Source organism: Equus asinus, chromosome 17 (assembly GCF_041296235.1).
Source record: "Equus asinus isolate D_3611 breed Donkey chromosome 17, EquAss-T2T_v2, whole genome shotgun sequence".
In the NCBI taxonomy this organism is placed as follows: Eukaryota; Metazoa; Chordata; class Mammalia; order Perissodactyla; family Equidae; genus Equus; species Equus asinus.
In genome coordinates, this window is record NC_091806.1 from 19,357,202 (window position 1) to 19,379,563 (window position 22,362).

The 22,362-nt window shown below is 34.8% G+C and overlaps 1 protein-coding gene across 1 annotated transcript; it reads right to left on the reverse strand.

The window, feature by feature from the left end:
* Nucleotides 1-10,862: 10,862 nt before the first annotated feature.
* Nucleotides 10,863-11,630, reverse strand: LOC139040725 (olfactory receptor 5T1-like). The gene has a single exon (XM_070487488.1). The coding sequence runs from the start codon at nt 11,628-11,630 to the stop codon at nt 10,863-10,865; it is 768 nt and encodes a 255-aa protein (XP_070343589.1).
* Between the last annotated feature and the right edge of the window lie 10,732 nt (nt 11,631-22,362).

Genomic DNA, 22,362 nt, shown 5'->3' on the forward strand with positions numbered 1-22,362 from the left:
ATAAATGGCTGTTGGATTTGTCAAATGCTTTCTCTGCATCTATTGAGATGATCATGTGGTTTTTATTCCTCAGTTTGTTGATGTGGTGTATCACGTTGATTGATTTGCGGATGTTGAACCATCTCTGTGTCCCTGGTATGAATCCAACTTGATCATGATGTATGATCCTTTTGATGCATTGCTGAATTCTGGTGGCCAAAATTTTGTTTAGAGTTTTGGCATCTATGTTCATCAGTGATATTGGCCTGCAGTTCTCTTTTTTCGTGGCATCCTTGTCTGGCTTTGGTATCAGCGTGATGTTGGCCTCATAGAATGTGTTAGGAAGTGTTCCATCCTCCCTAAGTTTTTGGAATAGCATGAAAAGGATAGGTATTAAATCCTCTCTAAAAGTTTGGTAGAATTCCCCAGGAAAGCCATCTGGTCCTGGGGTTTTATTCTTTGGGATGTTTTTGATTGCTGTTTCAATCTCTTTCCTTGTGATTGGTGTGTTCAAATTGTCTGCTTCTTCTTGAGTGAGCTTTGGCAGATTGTAGGAGTCCAAGAATTTATCCATTTCCTCTAGGTTATCCATTCTGTTAGCATAGAGTTTTTCATAGTATTCCCTTGTAATCTGTTACGTATCTGCAGAGTCTGCTGTTATTTCTCCTCTTTCATTTCTGATTTTGTTTATTTGAGCTTTCTCCCTTTTTTTCTCTGTAAGTCTGGCTAGGGGTTTGTCAATTTTATTTATCTTCTCAAAGAACCAGCTCTTTATTTCCTTGATCCTTTCTACTGCCTTTTTCGTTTCAATAGTATTTATTTCTGCTCTGATTTTTATTATTTCTCTCCTTCTGCTGACTTTGGGCTTTATTTGCTCTTCTTTCTCTAGTTCCGTTAGGTGTACTTTAAGATTGCTTATTTGGGATTTTTCTTGTTTGTTAAGGTGTGCCTGTATTGTGATTAATTTTCCTCTTAATAGAGCTTTTGCTGTATCCCATATGAGTTGGTATGGCATGTTATCATTTTCATTTGTTTGCAGGTATTTTTTGATTTCTTCTTTAATTTCTTCAATGATCCATTGCTTGTTCAGTAGTGTATTGTCTAGACTCCACATCGTTGTGCATTCCTCAGCTTTTTTCTTGTAATTAATTTCTAGCCTTATAGCATTATGATCAGAGAAGATACTTGTAATTATTTCAATTTTTTTAAATTTGTAGAGGGTTGCCTTGTTTCCAACATATGGCCTAATCCTTGAGAATGTTCCATGTGCACTTGAGAAGAATGTGTATTCTGCTTTTTTAGGATGAAGTGATCTATATATGTCTATTAAATCGAATTGTTTTAGTTTTTCATTTAGCTCCACTATTTCTTTGTTGATTTTCTGTCTCGATGATCTGTCCATTGATGTGAGTGGGGTGCTGAGGTCCCCTACTATTATGGTGTTGTTTTAAACATCTTCCTTTAGGTCTGTTAATAGTTGCTTTATGAACCTTGGTGCTCCTATGTTGGGTGCATAGATATTTATAAGCCTTATTTCTTCTTGATGAAGTGTCCCTTTGATCATTATATATTGTCCCTGTGTGTCTTTTTACCTGTCTTATTTTGAAATCCACTTTGTCTGATATAAGAATTGCAACACCTGCTTTATTTTCCTTGCTATTAGCTTGAAGTATTTTCCTCCACTCCTTCACCCTGAGCCTGTGTTTGTCATTGAGGCTGAGGTGTGTTTTCTGGAGGAAACAAATTGTTGGATCTTGTTCTTTAATCCATTTTGCCACTCTGTGTCTTTTTATTGGAGAGTTCATTCCGTTTACATTGAGAGTGATTATTGATGCATGTGGACTTAAAGCTGTCAATCTGTTGCTCATTATTTGGCTTTCCTGCTTTTCTCTTCCTGTGTGCTTTATCCTACCCATTTGATGCTGCAATTTCTTACGCTGGGTTTCTTAGACTTTTGCTTATTTATGTTTTGTGTCTCTGTTCTGTTGTTTAGTTTAGTGTCTACCCTGATGTTTGTATTTAGAATCTCGTGTATAATATAGTCTATTCTCTAGTGGTCTCTTACTTACTTGGACTAGACTAATTTAGTCCCTTTGCTCTTCCCCTCCTAAATTATTATTTTCACTTCTTGTTACAACTTGTGCTATGAGTTTGTAGTTAGAGTGATAAGATCATCTTTGCTTTGGTAGTTTCCTTAACTTTATCCTAATGCTATAGTTGAATATTTTCTATCCTATTCTGGTTCTATTTATCTGTCCCCCTACTTTGTGGTTTGTGACCCCTTTCTCCCTTTTTTCTTTTTTCAGGTATGAGAGACTTCTTGAGGATTTCTTGTAGTGGAGGACTTTTGGTTACAAATTCCCTTAACTTTTGTTTGTCTAGAAAAGATGAATTTCTCCCTTATATCTGAAGGATATTTTTGCTGGATAGAGTATTCTTTGCTGAAGATTTTTATCTTTTAAAGCTTTGAATATGTCACTTCATTCTCTCCTAGCTTGTAAGGTTTCTGCAGAGAAATCTGCTGAAAGTCTGATAGGGGCTCCTTTGTAGGTAATTCTCTTTTGTCTTGCAGCCCTGAGTATTGTTTCTTTGTCATTCCTATTTGCCATTTGTACTACTATATGCCTTGCAGTAGGTCTATTTACATTGACAAATCTAGGAGATCTGAAAGCTTCCTCTATGCACATTTCTCCCTCAATCCCTAGATTTGGGAAGTTCTCTTCTATAATTTCATTGAGCACACTTTCTGCTCCATTTTCCTTTTCTACGTTCTCGGGAATTCCTATCGTCCTTAAATTCTTTCTCCTCATTCAATCTGCTGTCTCTCTAATACTTCCCTCATTCCTTTTAATCCTTAGTTCTCTTTCTTCCTCTGTCTGGAGCCATTCAGTCTGTCTATCTTCGATTATGCTAATTTGCTCTTCTTTGGAGTCTACCTAGGCATTCAGGGAATCCGTATTCTGTTTTATCTGGTCCATTGCATTTCTTATCTCTAGTACTTCTGTTTGATTCTTCTTTGTAATTTCAATCTCTTTTGTGAAGTAACTCCAGAATTCAGCTTGTTTCTCTATCTTTCTACCACATTGAGTTTTTTGATTATAGCTGTTCTGAACTCATTTTCATTTAGTTTACCTAATTCCAAGTCCTCAGGACTTGATTCTATATTTTTATGGTTTTCCTTCTGGTCTGGGGCTTTTATAAATTGCTGGATGGTAGAGGAGCAGTTCTTTTGCATGGTGGTAGAATTCGGTTGCAGTTACAGCGTGTCACCACTAGATGGGGGTCGAGTGCTGCATGTTCTGAGCTCTCCACCTTCGGGCAAGATGGCAGCACCCAGTGCGCTTTGCCGGGGCAGGGACGGGGGCTGTTTCTCTCGCATACCGATCTGAATCTGACAAGTTCTGTTCTCTGGTCTCCCGGGGCCCTGCTTTTATGGGGTCCCTGCACGTGGAAGCTTTCCCCCATCAGCGGCTTTCCACTGTACTGGCGGCGGGAGTCCTAGATGATCCCCTGGTCACATGGCCCCTCCCCCGCTCCTTCCCAGACCCGCACAGCGATCCCGGTTTCTAGGGGATGGAGCAATGTTCTCACTTACCCAGTTCCAGCTCCTCCAAAGTGGGCAGCAGGGGCTCCATCTTCTGTCTTTTGATACTGTAGGTCTCTGAGTCCTGGCATTAGGTTCATTAGCTGAAATTCTGGGTTTTTTTTCAGTCCCTTGTTGTACTTTGGAGGGGAGAGAGTCCCGGGTCAGCTCACCCCACCATTTTGCTCCCAGAATTTCCAGAACCATCTTCCTTTTCATTCAAGGAGTTCTGGGTCTGTAAACTGTCTCAAGCTTGTGAATTGAATGAGGGGCTCTGACTACCTATTTTAATTAGACTTTGATTCACTTGATATAAATCTTTGCTGCTTATACAGATCAAGTAATAATGTTAAAGACTACCTATTTCACTTCTAGGAAAACCACGATTAACCAGACAACACCAGAGGTCTCTGTGAGATAGATTCTTTTGATTTCTGCTTTGATTCCACTGGAAATTACCCTAACGATGTCCACCTTGCCTTTCGTGATTGAATGCTGCCTGTTGGCCTCTGACACCCTAGGATCCAATTATTCCCATTGAATTTAGATTTCCTGATTCAATGGCTACAATTCCCATTGTAAAGGTTTAGCCTATTAGGAAGCATAATCGGGGAGTTCTTCAAGAATGCTGGATCTCCTCTGTCAAATTTATTTCTCACAGTGCTGGTGAAAGGTATGTCTACTGAATCCTCCCAGTGAGGGTGAGTATGTAAAAAATGACAGATCTATTCTAACATTCAAATCCCCTAAACATTGAATCCTTTCCCTACATTAAACCAAGTCAGACTGGACATTACCAATTGCTCACTATGGGCCACCTTTTGCTCAATGTTTCAGCCTACTATTCGAACACACTGTTAGAGTCCTTTCTAACTCCCTGATCTGCAAGATGAAATGCAAAATCTCTGCTCAGTAGACCGATATCAATAAGTTTGGCCTAGTCCTGTTACGTTTCTTCCAACATTACCCCACATCCTTTATCCATGCATGTTGCCTGATTTACTATCTGTATAAATTGGAAAACTCAAGTAGGTCTTTTGGAGGGTAGTGTACTCCCTCATGGGTTACACTTCATACTTCACCTTTAGGGACCTCTTGGGACTTTTGTATACTTATAGGCCTAGAAGCAAAGAGGGATGGTGGAGGTGGGTACATATGAGAATCAGCATTGTATTGCATGACAACTGCCTCAGGAGAGGCCATAGCATTTTCTTCAGACAATGCAAGATTAACCTCCTCAGATGAGAATGGTAAGCCTATTTCTATTGGCCAAGTAGACATCAAAATTTAGGGGATAAATCTCCTCAGCTTCATCAGGGTTCTCACATTTCCATTCCAATTTTCAGAATCCCATTTGTTTTCTCAATTAATGCCCTCACTTTAACAGTAGACACTCTGCAAGGCTGGGTGATTCTGGATTGTGTTTCCAGCAATCTCAGCTCTGTACTTACAGGAGACAGGGGTAGACACAGAAACTTTGAAGTCATTTATGTGGCTCTCAAGTTGAGAATTTGAATTCATGAACCTATCCCTTTCTTTCCTCTCTTTGTCCAATTATATTAGAAGCAACAAGCCAATCTTATTATGCTTGTTAGTTTTATTAAAATGTTTGGAAGCATCATATACATGGTCATTCATACACTTACTTCTTATGAGCATTTCATTAGGAATATCCAATGGCAATATTTTGCATATCTCTACTATCAGACTGTCAGTGTTCATTTTACTACTGGAAATAGAGTCATTAATGTCTTTAAATGACACTAATGCTAAATCATCTTAGATATCCAATTTCAGAAACTCCAGAACAAATTCAGAAAATTCATCTTTAAAATTCTGATTCTCTAGAACCATTCTCAGTAACAACATTTACATTAGTCAGTGTTCTCCAGAGAAACAAAACCAATAGGATATATATTTACAGAGAGAAAGATAATTAGAGGGAGTGAGAATTATTATAAAAGATTTCCTTATAGAATTGTGAAGGCTGGTAAATCCAAAATTTTGGGGATTAGCCAGAAGTCTAGAGACCCAGGAGAACCAATATTTCAGTTGGAGTCTAAGCACTCTTCTGTAGAACTAGGAAGAGTTAATGTTGCAGATGATGTCTGAAGGCAATGCCCCAGAAAATACTCTCTTGCACAGGGAAGGGTGGTCCTTTTGTTCTATTCAGGCCTTGAACTTATTGGATAAGGCTCATTCACAGTGTGGAGGGCAATTTGTTTCACACAATGTTTACCAATTTAAATTTTAATCTTAACAAAAACATCATTACGGAAATGTCCAGAATAATGATTGGCCAAATATCTGGGTACTCCATAGCCCAACCAATTTAAATGAAAAATTAACCATTACAGATAAACACAAAAACCAAACCAATCAACAAAGAAAATAGACTACACTCAAAGAATCATTGATTAAAAAAAGATAACTATAGACACATTAAGGAATTCAGGAAGAAATATATATATATATAAAATATACTGAAGAAAAAAACATAAATATTATAGCACTCTACAGAAGAAATGAGACGCACCTGGAAATCATGAAGAGATATATTTAACGTAGTGAAAGATAATTATCAATTCAGAATTTTGTACACAGTGAGTGAAATATTTGAAATATCTTTCCAATATATAGGCAAATGAAAACTTTGTCAGGAAAATATAAATGCATGAATTCACACATGAACACAGGCATGCAAGTGAACACTCACATGCGCACAAACTGAAATAACTTGCAGCAAGCAAGCTTGTGCTTCACCAACTTCCCAGGCAGGAGTATAACAGAAGGAAACATGGGTTGAGACAAAGAAATTTAAAAAGGACATTAAAAATGTGAAAATAAAGGTAAATAAAAAAGTATAGAGTTTTTAATTTTAATTGCTTCAAAAATAAATGAGCAAAGCAAAACTTTTTGCTGGTGGATTGTAATTTTAAATAAGACATAAAAGTAAATTTTATGACAAAATATCACAATTCATGGCCAAATTTGATTTGCCAGTGTTTTGCTGAAAAATCTTTACATCTGTATTCATAATAATTAAAGCACATTTACCATTTGTTTTCTCTACTTGTGATGTCTTTGTCTGCTTTTGGCATCAGGGTGAGTTGATAAGTGTTGATGTCACAGAATGAGTTGATAAGTGCTTCCTCTTCTTCTATTTCCTGTAAGAAGTTATGAAAGATCAATAGTTATTCTAATTTAAATGGTGGAATTCATCTGTAAAACCATATGGGCCTGGGCCTACTCCTTGGTGCATACCCAAGATAAGTGAAAGCATACGTTCAGTTGTACAAAAAAGTTTATAAGCATTATTAATAATAGTCAAAGTGTGGAAATGACCCAAATGCCCATTAACTGATGAATGGTTGAATAAAAAATGGCATACCCACACAAAGGAATATTGTTGGGCAAAAAAATGAATAAATTACTGATAGATACTCCAACGTGGATGAACTTCAAAAACATATTTCTAAGTTTAATAAGTTAGATGGAAAAGACCACGTATTGTATGATATTATTTATATTAAACGTGCAGAATAGCCAAATCTATAAAAACATAAAAGTACCTTAGTGGTTCCTAGGTTTGGGGGTCAGAGAATGGGAAATGACTGCTAGCCAGTACAAGCTCTCATTTAGGAGTGATAAAAATACACAACTCTTTAAATATACTAAAAATTATGTCTTAAGTCTTAAATATCTCTAAAATCATTTGCATTTGACAAGAAAAAATCATGTGAAACAAACAAAAAGTGAATTAATCCTGTAAAAATATAGCAGTAAGAGAAATAGAAGAAAGGAAGAATATATAGACAAAGAAAGTAGAACATGCATATGAATTGATCCGTCAAAGAAGAAAACTAAGCCAGAGCAACAGCATAAATATCACAAGCTGTGATCAATAATTCTTTTCTGAATTGAAAGAAGATTGAAACTTCCTATTGAAAGAGTACATTATATTCTATGTCAGTAAAGAATGATCAGTATTAAGTTATATGTATTAGTCAGTATTTTCTATACAGAAGCCAGATCCAGAAACTTTGTTACTTTTAAGGATTAGGAAAATAAACTGACAACACATTTTTCAAAAGCAGTACTTCATGCCAAGAAAAATGGAATCAAGGAAACCGAAAACAAGACAAATGTGAATATAGGATTAAAGGTAACAAAACTGAAATGTAACTGTTAATTACTAAATGAATATTGTCATAGTACAAAACCAAGAAGTTGCATCTAAAAAAAGGACAATGGGGATAATGTTAAGGTGATTTTAAAATGTGTTTGTATGACTGTATATACATGCTTGTATATGCCTCTGTTTGTGTATGACATATTTGTAATACGGACATTATGAGAAACCAAAGACTAAATATACGTTTAACAATAATTAAAATTACACCCAACATACCTTAAAAAAATACATTCAGTATAGTTTCGTAAGTCTAAATATATTATCAAGTGTTTCAGAAGGGTAAAAATAAATGCTTAGGAAAAGATATATTTAGGCAATATGCATGGAAAAAGTATTGGTTCTAATATTAATATCAAGAAATATAGAATGCAGGAAATAACATCAAAATAAATTAAAACTACTTTGCAATGATTACGTAATGCACAATGAAGACTTAGCAGTGAGTGTTATCTATGCAAAAAGTATCGTAGCAACAAATATCTTAAATCAGGAAATTTCTCATATGGGAGATGCAAAGACAGACATAGCATCATTTTAACATTAGGAAAACCTAATACATCTCTGTTATATATTTTTAGTCAACAAACATTAATGAGGACATAACAGAATTACTAAACAAGCAATAAGATTGTTTTTAAAGATAAGTATGTATCAAACATTGACCAGAATAAGAGAAGATTCTTTTTCTTTTCAAGACTATGTGCAGCATTCGTGCAAAATGTCAATATTAGAAAAAAAAGGGGTCTGAATACAGAAAATGATACAAACTGCAATCTGTTTTGAAATAAAATACAATTAAATAAAAAGACTGTCAAACTATTCCATTTAGCCATTGAAAAATAATTAAAGTACTCCTAATTCAAAGAGAAATAAGGAAAAAGTGAGAAATATTGATAATGAAAGGGTGAGAGAGTAAGATATGTGGAATGCTACTGACATGGTGACAGTGGAAAATCCACATCCAAAGTAGAAGGTTCGAAAAGAATAACAAAATAGATCAGTGGAAGGATGATGAAAATTATAAAAGTGAAAAACTAACCAGAAATTCTACAAAGAATAACAAATATTTAAATGAAAAATTTTATCTCTGTTTCATGTATATCTCTAAAGTGAATTAAATAAGCTGTTTTGACAGAATGCTGGCTAAAATATTTTCTCTTTAAGAGAATATATTTCGAGCAACAATATGTGTCAGACATGGTTCCAGACTCTGGAAAATAGATTACACAATAAATTAAATATAAATGAAAATGCATATTATGTAAAATACTGATAAGCACCATGGGAAAATTTAAGGAAGGTAGACTATGAGGAGATACTACGGGGATAAATTGCAATTATAATGTAGTCAATAAGAGTCTCACTAAGAAGAGATCTTTGAAGGAAAGAATCATGTGAATACCAGTGTGCAGAGCCTTCCAAACATGAGAAAGGAAATGCAGAAAAACCATGGGAAAAATTTATTGTGGTAAGAGGAGCTCTACATGAGTAATGCTGAGGTGTTATTTAAACTTAATAATCCCACTTTAGGGAAATATCCTAAAGTTGCACTCTATTTTCTAGGAGATTGTTCTGTTGTTACTACATAGATTTTTATGAAATAATAATAACAGTGATAATGATTAGAGTAAGTAAGGAAGAATAAAACACTACTACTTATAATCAACTTTGAAGAAGACACGTCTAGTAATGCAAATAAAGTGGTTGGAAACAGAGCTGAACATGTGCATAGGAAAGACTCTATTCTATATCTTAACTCTTGGTCCCAGACACTGAGGAGATGTGATTCTTCAAGGGCATCACAAGAGGGTAAAGAGTCAAGGAAAAAAATAGAGTCCAAACTGAGTCAGGATCACCCCTGCAGGGAGACTCATAAAGATGGCTAGGGCTTACTTGTGGGAAGAGCCCAATATGCCAGCCAGTTGTACCTTATTCTCTGATGTGCTTAATCTCCTGTCATTCTTGAGTTTAAGTATAATCTTGATAAATGCTAATGACTAATCTCTGTATTTTGAGAGGAAATAAAGAATGGGTTTAGTGCTCATGTTCTGGATGAAATAATAAAATAATAAAAGAGGAGAAGTGCTCCCTCACAAACAGCATGATGATGGACAGCAGGAATTTTAACACATTTTCTGTGGTCCTTGAACCATAGGCTGGGATTAGATTGCTGCAAATGCATAGATCTAAGCATGTAGCAGAGTACTTTGAACTGGATTCTGATACCAATGACTCCGTACAGAGTGGATTGGGATTATATGAACTGTGAGTTTATTTTCATTGAGGTGGTATTTGCTCAAGCTAGGCAGTTATAATTATAAAGTTACTTGTGATTGCCACTATGGGAGCCTATCCAATTTGAGTGATATGGAGATGAAAGATAATACTTACAATTTAATGTAAAGGTTACATACATATATGCCTGTGTGTATGTGTAAATAAACTAATATTTGTATTTTTAAATCTTAATCCCCAGTACCTCAGAATGTAACTGTACTTGGAGATAGAGTCTTTGAGGAGGTAACTACCTTAAAATTAGGCATTTAGAGTGGGCCTTAATCCAATATGACTGCTGGCCTTGTGAGAGGAGGATATCAGGAACAAACATTCAGAGAGAAAATATCATGTGACGACATAAGGAGAAGTTGGTCATCTGCAAGCTAGGGAGAGAGAAGTTTCAGAAGAAATCAAATTAGTCAACACCTTGATCTAAAAGTCTAGCATCCAGAAGAGTGAGAAAATAAATTTCTGTTGTTTTATCAATCCAGTCTTTGGTACTCTGTTTTGGCAGCCCCAGCAAAATAGTACAACCAGTATCAGCATACATATGTGTATATGTTTGTGTGTATTTGGGGGACATATCTATATCTATATCTCTCTACATATAAACTTAGAAGCAGTTGGATAACAGTTTTCTGCATGTGTAAACACTGCATAGATAGCTGGTTGACTATGACCTTTATTTAACAATTTCTGAGAACAGAAAGGGACTATGAAACTAAAAACAATACTTTAACCATAGCTTTTTGATATAGAGACAATGAACACGGATTTTAATTGGCTTCAATTTAATATTTACTGTGAAGAGTATATATTATTGATAAATCAATTTTTCCCAAACACTCTTTTTACTGCCTCTTTTGCGTCTTTGTTCCTTAAACTGTAGATGATGGGATTCAGCATGGGAATGACCAGGACAATCAGGATAGTGACAATTTCAATAATGCCTGTAAAGTAGAAGACTAGAAGATGGTTTTTGCTCGTGTCAGAACAAGAAATGGCGAGGACAGGAGGGATGTCACAAAAGAAATGTCTAATTTCATTGGATGCACAGAAAGATAGGGTAAATGTTGCCCCTGTGTGCACTGAAGCATTAAAAATGCCACAAAGATAGGAAATGATGATGAGTGGCACGTAGACCCTGGGTGACATGTTAACTGAATACAGCAGAGGGTTGTAGATTGCTACATAGCGATCATATGCCATTGCAGCCAGGAGAAAGCATTCTGTGGTTGCAAAAGTAACATAGAAAAACATCTGTGCTGCACATCCAAGGAATGAAATAGTTTTATTCTCTGACAGGAAATTGATTAACATTTTTGGGGTGACAACCGAAGAAAGGCAGGCATCCAAGAATGATAACACACTCAGAAAATAGTACATAGGGTTGTGGAGCCGGGAATCCCCAATAACCAACACAATCAGTCCCAAATTTCCTACCAGCGTGAAAAGATAGATTGTTAGAAATAGCAAAAATAGGAAGAGTTGCACCTCAAAATCACCCAAGAAGCCCACCAATATAAACATGGTAACTTCACTCGTATTCTTCACCTGGATTGTGTATAAATCTACATCTGATGGCAACTCTGGCATTTCAGTTTTTATTTTTATGTTCTAAATGCAATATTTTTGGAAATAGAATGCACTCAGTTACATCCTCACGTTTGCTTCTGAGAAGAGCATATTGGAATCCTTGGCAGTGAAGGAATAGGCAGTGATGAAGAAGTTGAGTTCAAGTGGATGTATTGCCCTGTATCGATAAAGTAATTATTTCATTTGGTTGCTTGATAAATTTATCATGTGAAGAACAGCCAATCTACTTGGTTTAATTGTTAGTGTATTTTATCTTACACTTACTCCCTCCTCTCTTCATATTACATCACCTTAAAACTCACAAAGACAAATAAATATACAAATTTTTAAACGCAAAAGTATTATAATAGATAGTACTACACATCTGAGTTTTAATCCCAGGTTTTCCACAGTGTACATGACAAGCCTTTCCTTAAAGTTCATAATTAGTAAAATTGAAGCAAATACACTTAAATCACAAGATTGGGTTGAAATAAACTATAAAATCAATGTGAAAATTATTTAAATTTTAAAATATTCCCAGGTGGCTAGAAAATGCAGTGTTAGACTTACTTTTCAGCTTGTTGTACGAAGCACCCTTTTCCAATCAAACAATTTGATATCTTTTCTGGCTATTTTCCCATTTCATTAGGACTTCTATAACAGTAGTGAATAGAACAATAGATGTTATCCTGGAGGTAGATTCAATTTGTTAGGAAACAAAGATAGAGCATTGTGTTTTGTTTTGTCTTTCCATTTTCTTTCTTTGAAACACATAATACTAAAGTATCCATTTTGTTCTCCACAATTTATAATACTGCTAATGTTTTTCGAATTTTAACCAAATACCAATGTAAAATTTTTCTCTATTCATATACTTATTATCCCTGCAAAGACCTTGGGTGTATTTTTGAGACATATTTCTGTCAAAATAAATCATGGCCATTTTTTATACCTCCTTAGAAAGTTTCTAAAATTTCTATAAAATAAATATCTTCTAACAAGAGATAATACACTGTTTATAGAAGCTATTGCCAACAGAATTAATTCCTTATTTAAACCACAATATCCTATTTTATATCTGGTATATTTTTATATGCCATCAGATTGTTTCTCTTCTGGGGGAGTATAATGAAAGGAAAGTGTATATTAAACAAAAAGTTAAAGAGTCACCTGTATCTGGATTGTAAGTCTCCATCATTGAAGCATTATTAAACACTGCATCTATTATATTTAGGAGTAAAATTTCAGCAGGGAGACTGGTGTGTATCCTTTGGCTTTTCACAGAACAAAATGTATTTAAAGGGGTGAAAAATCTATCATGTTCAGGGTTTGGCTGAATTCAATGACCTACAGATGATTTATGTTCCTAACATGAAACACACCACATTTTTTGTCATATTGAGATGACCATGCAGCAAGAAGAGACTGAGCAAAGTGTCATTAGAAGGTAAAGAAAGTCACGTCTTTATTTTTGCAGGAGGTCCTCCTAGTTTTATGTCACAGATTGTCCTAATATATGGAATAAATAGCTTTTTAAGGGTGGGATTATGAACAAAAATGCTCATTTAATCCTTACAGAATTCTACAGTAAAAAAATACTAAGGTACATACTGACCTTTGTGTTAATTAAAAAAACTCACATATTATTCACAATAACTCACAAACCCAACTGAATTATAATAAATTTTAGTTTTGTTTGAATGGTTATACTAATAAAATAACATAAACCTCAATTGATAACAACATATTAATGTATATTTTAGGCATCACAAAAATACATTTATGTTTATAAATTTCCTCATTTTCTATCTTTCTTCATAGCTCTCTCTCTCTCTCTGTCCCTCTTTCTCTCTTTCAAGAATACATGGATTCTTGTTATCTATTGAGTCAGGGATCAAACAGGAATTGAGCAAACAGGAAGAAGCACAGTGAAAAAACTAACATGATGCAAGCAAATTTTGAAAATTTGCCAATAGGTGGTCTACTAAAGGAATCCATTACAAAATGCATGTTAACTGACATACACAGAGGAAATCTCAGCTACATTACAATTCTAACCTTTACTTAACTGATGTGTTCACGACCAGATAATTGTGAAAGAATAAGAATATTTTATTTGGACCCTAAAACCCTGTATTAAAATCTCAGATTTAATACCTATTCACAGAGTGAACTTGGGAAAGTAACTATTCTTCCAAATCTAATAATAGCTAAAATTGTCCAAATATTCAGGCATATCTTTGATACTACATGAACATTATGTGACTTCAAAGTGCTTGTTAATGAGATTCATTAAAAGGTCTTACTAAAGTGTCAATTTTATGTGAAGGCTACACATAAATGAAATGGCTTTCAAATTTTATTTAACTACAACAAAATACATAGGGAGCTGTAAAATCAATTTTTCATCTAAGCATTGAGCAATGAACCAGCTCCAAACCAGAAGCTAAGTATTTCTTTTTTTCTCTGCTTTTTCTCCCCAAATTCCCCCAGTACATAGCTGTACATTTTAGTTATGAGTCCTGCTAGTTGTGGTATGCGGGACGCCACCTCATCATGACCTAATGAGCAGTGCCATGTCCACATCCAGGATCCGAACTGGCAAAACCCTGGGCCACCAAAGCAGAGTGTACAAAATTAACCACTCAGCCACGGGGCCAGCCCCTAAGTACATAGCTGTACATATGTTTGTTATTTGACATTTAATATATATTAAAATATCAGTCTCATGAGATTAAGCCCAGTGAATCCCAATATTAATTATCAGGCATCTTAAAAATGCATCTCTGTCCTTACATTCTGACTTTGGACATGTCAGTAAAATACGAATCAGTTTTTGTAACCCCTCTGATAATTTGGCCCATAATAAATTTTTCATAACTCTTAATATCTCTGATCTTATCTGTAGGGCAAGCATGTGGTTTATGAATGGGGACATGTTTTATTCCCAGTCATGTCCCATTAGAGCAATTATCCACTTCACTGTAGGAAACTGAGGGGAGAATAGACAAAAGCCTGAGGTTTATTTACTTTCTCCAAGGTGTTCTTCAAACAGACATCTCTGTCAACTAATATTTAGGAAGATTATAACTGATTGTGTTTACATTTAGCTAATCTCACGTTAAGAGAGAGGCTAGAAAGACAAAAATATACATCCCAAATTTTTAACAGAACGTTATGATTCTGGAAAATTACAATCAGTTCCTCAACCCTCATGAGAAGAGCTACAAGAACTAAGCTTGAGAAGTAAAACTAAAGTAGCTACCACGCATTGTTAAGTCATTACTAGAATGTAAATTTTTTGTGTACATTATCTTATGTAATCTACACAGCAACTTGCAAACTAAGCCATTCAGTGTCCATTTGTAGATAAGAAAACTGAAGACTAGCTAGACCTGTAAGTTGACCAGGCTCACATAATAAATTCGTAGTAGAGTCAATCCAGTTTTCCCTGTTGCCACACATTAAGCTATTTTCATTTGACCATACTGCAGACTCATGGTGACATGCCATAATTCTAGAACTGTGATCCCCTAGAAATAATGCAAAATAATATCCTCAAGTATTTGAATTTTTTTATAAAGCTGTCAAGCTTAAGTACCATGATATTAAAACAAAACAAAATAAAAACTTGAAGTACTTCCTAGATGAATTACCTAAATAATAAAATATATTTAAAATTCATTTGTATCCTTCCATGAAAAAAAATTATGATTCCTCAATGGCATATACCCAGTGGTTGGTTGATAGGTAATCTTTTCTCCATTTAATAGTTTTTCTAAATTTTAAATATAACAATTTATTTCTACTACCCTTATTCTAACTAGTATCATCCATCAAAGAAATTAAAGCAAATTTCCAATTTAGAGCTCTATTGAACTAAATGTAATGGGAGTCTTTCCTATTTGCCTTCTCTCGTTTTTTTTTTTTTTAGGAAAATCAGCCTTAAGCTAACATCTGCCATCAATCCTCCTCTTTTTGCCAAAGAAGATTGGCCCAGAGCTAACATTCATGCCCATCTTCCTCTACTTTATATGTGGGTGCCTGCCACAGCATGGCTTGCCAAGTGGTGCCATGTCTGCACCCGAGATCCAAACCAGCTAACCCTGGGCCGCCAAAGCAGAATGTGCGAACTTAACCGCTGTGCCCCCAGGCCAGCTCCAACCTATTTGCCTTCTTATGTTCCCTGGAGTTCTCTTATTTCATTTTTAATTTGATTCTGAGCTAACTAGAAATTTCTATGTCAGATTCAAATATTAAAACCTAGAACATAGTTTTACATTCAAGGTTATAGCTTTTAAAATATTTTGTAACTAAAATATTTTGTAAAATCTTTCTTCTTACCTGTGGAAATGAACTGCTCACTCCAGGTGTGCTGTGAACCTTCAGCATTTAGACCCCTTTACCAGGTTCCTGAGCTCTTCTTCAAGTCCACCGGGATGCTCAAAATAGAAAACACAGTTCTTGTCTTCTGAGACAGACAAGTAATGAGATGATTTTGTTTTTTCTGTAGTAAACAAATGAATGGTTCTGGAGCAATGAACTAGATGATAAGAAATGATTACATGAATGCAGTTTGGCCTCTGGAATATAATGATTGCTCAGTGGAAAAGAGAATTTGCATAGGACTGGAAAAGAAATCTAATGATACAGGACATAGTCCCAGGTCTGATACTAAACATACAAACTAAATATGTGGCATTGTGTTGATGACAAATTTTCTGAAGTGCAGTGTCCTCTTCCTGGGAAAATAACCTGTTTACTTCTTTCAAAATCCTGTAAACATGTACATAATGAAATAGTATGAAAGCACAAACTATGATAGAATTCCTAATCATTTAATAAAGATTACTATAACTTTTAAAGTGCTACACTTCTGCATATTATAAAGGTACATTTAAGCTCTTTGAGAGTATAATAAAATAGATAAGATGAATATATGAGCAGAAAGCATTGACAAGGGGAATGGGACAATATATGGTTAAGGGGTTAATATCTAAAATATACAAAGAACTCATACAATTCAACAACAACAAAACTAACAACCCAATTGAAAAACAGGCAAAAGATCTGAAAAAATTCTCCAAAGGAGATATACAGATGGCCAACAGGCACAGGAAAAGATGCTCAACACCATTAACTATCAGGGAACTGAAAATCAAAACCACAATGAGATATCACCCTACTCCCATCACAAAGGCTATAATTAACAAGACAAGAAACAATAAGTGATGGAGAGGATCTGGAGAGAAGGGAACCCCTCATAAACTGCTGGTGGGAGTGCAAACTGGTGCAGTCACTATGGAAAACAGTGTGGAGATTCCTCAAAAAGTCAAGAATAGATCTACCATATATCCAGCTATTCCACTGCTGGGTGTTTTTCCAAAGAACATGACAACACGAATGCATAAAGATACATGAACACTGATGTTCATGGCAGCATTATTCACAATAGCCAAGACTTGGAAGCAACCTAGGTGCCCATCAAGGGATGAATAGATAAAGAAGATGTGATATCTATACACAATAAAATACTACTCAGCCCATAAGAAATGATGAAATCTGGCCATTTGTGACAACATGGATGCACCTTGAGGGTATTATGCTAAGTGAAATAAGTCAGAGAGAGAAAATCAAATACTATATGATCTCACTTATCAGTAGTAGATAAAAACAGCAATGAACAAATGTACAGAAACACAGATTGGACTGGTGGTTACTATAGCAGAACCAGGGAGGGAGGAGGGTGAAAGGGGTGATTAGGTACATATGTGTGGTGTACAATGGTAATTTGTCTTTGATGGGTGAGCATGATGTAATCTACACAGAAATTGAAATATATAACGATGTATGTCTGAATTTATATAATGTTATAAACCAAAATGTTATGGTAATAAAAAAGGAAAAAATGAAAACATTGCTTTATAATAAAAAATATATATATATAGTTTTCCTAGAGATTTCAGAAGGGATGGGAAAATTAGTTATTTAATAGCTCTAAAATCTATAAATAAATAATGCATTGTGTAATTTTAAATTAATAGATGTAACTATATATTATATGAATGTACACATTATTTGTATTTATTTATTTATATGTCTAATAGTTATTTGAATACAATATTTTTAAAAATAGATATCTGGTATGAAAATAGGAGATTTCACACACAAATCTGTACTCCACTTACCTGCATACATACATAGAAAACGAATAGAAATATGATCACCTATGTTATTTTGGATAACTCACAGTAAATTCTTCCATTATCTTTTCTTTGTTTGACTGAAAGTTTGCTACTGATTACTAGGAATGTGTGTTTTCATGTAATCAATAAAAGAGCAAATCATAAATTGATTGATTATAAATAAGGAAAATGATGATAGTTGCTTTTGCTGTTTTCCTGTTCATAGTGAATAAATAACTCATTCATTTTCAGTATCTCATGATTACCTAGTGAATTTTTCCTATATGCAAGGAACCTATCTCTTAGAAACTATGATCTGTCACCAGGACTTATGGTTAAAAGAGAATGTGGTGAAGCACACACCTGTTCTTAAAGCATTTTCCCAGAAATAAGGAGAGATAGTTCTACTCATATTTATATGCTCTTACCTGGTTCTAAGAGAGCAAGGAAGTGCATGGCAACTATTTACCTGGAAAAAGGCAGCAAGATTGTGTATTAACATCCCTGATGACAAAACTATGTAGAGAGTGCACGAGCAAAGCAAAGAATGATTGAATCAGCAATAATTTCAGAAAATATGCCCATTATACACTTTAACAATCTAATGGAAATGATTGGAGACAGGGGAAGAATAGAAGAAAGAGAAACATACCAACAACAATAGTTGCAGGAAAATTTTCTAAAAATGTATTGAACACAGAACAGCCAACTGTGTGGAATGCAGAGGAAATTGCTGAGGGACAGTCATGAACAAATAAATTGTGATTAGTTTAATCTGTTTATTTTGAGGATGGTTCTTAAATGCAGCCATAGACAAATGATAGAGATGTTCGTTCCTAAAAATGGGAGGCTTCCAAAATCAAAACTAAAAACTGCGGCCTTGTGATTCAGTTGTGGGCAGAGACTGGAAAGGTTGCAAGTAAATGGTTACAGAAGGCTGAATAAATCATGATCGAGCTGTTAGTTGATGGTGGAAAAGTGGTGACAAACTTTTAACGGAAGCTGTATAAAGTGCAATTCATTGTTATATAGCAACCAAAAACAAAGAAAGAAAAACTGGCAAACTAGTGCCTGCAGTAACTTGGAAGACATTAAATGTACCTAATGAACTTGTGAATCTGGCTAAGAAAATTACCAGGAGAAATTTTCAAGTGTCATGTTAATTATTTTATATGCCTATGATCAGAAATGAAAAAGTATACAAGCTCAATACAGAACTATTCAGTTTGCCAACAAGATTGAGACAAAGTATAGAAGAACCAGGACCCACTGAATTATAAACAAAACTTCTTTGTATCTCCATCTTCTGGGATAGAGATTAAACCAAGTGTGTGGTTGTATGACTCTGCGATAACACCTCTGAAATCCTTAAGGCAGTGCTATCTCAAACAGACAAAAAATGGTATCTAACAATTTTAAATGTTTTGTCCTATAGTAGCCTGACATGTGCAAAGTAGGGGAGATTATATTTTGAAATGATGTATGGAAGTGGCTATTAGAAGTTGTACTAAACCCAGATAAGAATCAGAGGGACCCATAGATTCTAAGGAAGTGTTACTTGTGGAAGTACCACCAGCATGAACTAAAAGGGACTGAGACCACTCAAAACAAAAAGATATCTTGGGGTCCAAAGATATCTATGGACAGAAAGGAGACTGGGAAAGTAGCTCTTGTTCAAACAGGAGACTTTTGTTACAGGAAAAAAAAAAAGTAAAACTTCAGAGGGCAGAATGAAAAGGCCAGGCATTGAGGCCAAAAAAAGGGATTGAGGAGCCAATCACAGAGAGCAGACTTGGCACTACTCTAGACCATTGTCTGCCCCTGGATTTAGGAGCCTTGTAAAATGTGCCTAATTTAAGAATTATTATGGAATTGTAACTCTTTTATGTCCCTGTTCCTCCCATTTTTGAATGCAAGAATCTATTGTAGTTGTCCTGCCTCATCTCATCATCGTATGTTGAATGTGCATGTATGTGGAATAGGAGAGAGTGTGTGATACTTTTTAATTCAACTCACAGATCTATGAATCAAATAGAACTTGAAAAACTACACATAAGGAGCCTAACCCACATTTGGACCTGATGCAGATCATGAGATCATGGACCTCAGCCTATTGTCATGGTTAGGTGGGTCTTGGAACATGGAAATATACTTGCATGTTGGAGGGCAGTGAATACCAGGGAGCAGACTCTGATAGATTGATATAGTAATGACATCTAATAAATCATGACAGCTTTTATCCACAGCTTTGTATAGTCCCCTTATGTGTTGACTGTGGGAACAGCTATGTGACTTACTTTGGCCAATGGAACATTAGCTAATTCATCACAGGCAAAGGCTTGCAAAGCCTGTGTACTCTGTGACTGCTACTCTCTTATTGCTGGGAATTCTTCAACCACTTGTGTGAAAAAGCCCATACCAGTTTTCTGGAGGATGAAAGAACAATGGAGAGTGTCCCCAGCCATACAAGTTGAGGTCAAAACACTTGTGAAAGCCTAGATAATATCACATAGAGAACAAAAGAGCCTTCCAAGCTTAACTCAGCCAAATTGCGGAATTACAGAATTGTGAACAATTAAATGATTATTATTTTAAACCAGGGCTTAACCAATGTTTTTCTATGAAGGACTGGATAATTAAGAATTTTGGCTTTGTGGGCCAAATATTATTGTCTCTGTTACCTATTTTTGTTTTCCCCAACATTAAAATTATGTCTCACCACCCAGTAATTTAGAGACCAAGCAAACCATGCTCATGTGATGAAACATGTGATACATTTTTCTAAATGTGTGGATGATCTATATCTGGAAAATTACGGACATAAAAGTAAAAGTGAGGAAGGCAAAAATCCACAGCAATTGTTAAAGGTCTGAAATATAATAGAAAGATTTTTAACTGTTTTCTGAAAGTAATATTAAATAATGAAATGGTATTTCTCCACTTAGAAACTCCTGCTGTAGTAGGAGAACTTTATACCACAAAGGAACTGAAGAGAAGGACAGGTCATCTACAGAGAAAGTAGTTTTAAAAATTAAACTTGAATGATTGCCAAAAAAAGCAGTCTTCTCGAAATTAAATTGATACACGAGAGAACATGTCCACAAGGGTGAGCATGACTGCTTCCTACTTAAGAGCAGAGCAGTAATGTTTGAAGCTAGCAAGAATATTGTAAAATTACAGTCACTTCCTGATGAAAGAACTTATGTTTATAGGTTAAAAAGCTCTACACTCACATAGTTTCATGCAAACCTGTAAAGGTAAGCTATATTTGTGTTGGTAGACTGTTTTGTTTAAGGACAGTTCTAAATTTGAGGATCAAGTTGCAATGAATGAAACAGAAAAGCATGGAATCCTGAGATCTTTATCTGAAAATGAGTTAACTACTTAAGATAACTCATGCAGTTCTTAACTTTCTTAATTATAAACTAAAATAAAATTAGACATGTCAGATAATGATATTTACAATAAAACATATTCACTTAAGGTAATTTTGAAATGAGTACTAATGGAAATAGGGACATATGACACATTATTTGTCTGCTCAGCTTTATTTATCAAAGTATTAAGGCAAAACTATTTCAGCTGATGGCGCTAGAAGGTGGAGATGGGTGTAGTAGATGTGATGAAATAGGAAAACATAATATTTGCTTGGAAAGTTAGAGAACAAATATTAATAAGGTATAATGGGCACTGTCAAGCAGTGTTGACTGCCTGATATTGTATGGTATTAATATGAAATGAAGCAAGATGGTGTGTATATGTGTGTGTATATTTGTTTACTTTTTTTCAGTCCCATTCATATGTTCTGGCCATTTGCACTCCCAAAGTAAATAATAATTGAGTTTAATCAAAGTTACACTTTATTAGGCAAAATTATGAAGGAGACGTAGAAGAAGGAGATTGTAGTCCATTGCAAGGGAATAGAAGACAATGGATCATAAAATGTTACATAGGCATGAGGGGAAATATGAAAACAATATTTTGATGAATGGGTCACATCTCTTGATTGAGTTAAATATTAATTGATATTTATGATAAACTGTATAGTGGATAATATGGAAGTTTATTGAATAGCATGATGGGATTAGTGCTTTCCATATTTAGCATAAGTGATGAGAGAGGTATACAAAGTGGAATGATAATATTACATATTTATTCCCTCAGTATCAAAGCATCAGTTTAAGAAAATCGATTCTCATTGAAACATAAGTGAGAGGACCTAACACTCATTTTGAATAAGAATTAAAATCTTTAAGGGAAAAAGTTTGAACTGAAAGAGGATGGAATGAGTCAACCAATATAGAAAAAAATTGATGAACTCAGACAAAAACAATAGAAAAATTCTGTTTCATAATTCCCCTCAATAATAGAGTGAGTAGATATTATTAGATATAATAAATTGATATTATTCCTCCATAATAAGCTCTAAACAACAATGCACACTTCTCACTATCTCTCGTATCTTTACATCTGAGTATAAAAATATGTACTAAGATTTTATTTCTTGGATTGATTTTAACTGCACACATCACTTCATTTCTGAAGTCTCAAATCTCTTTTCATAT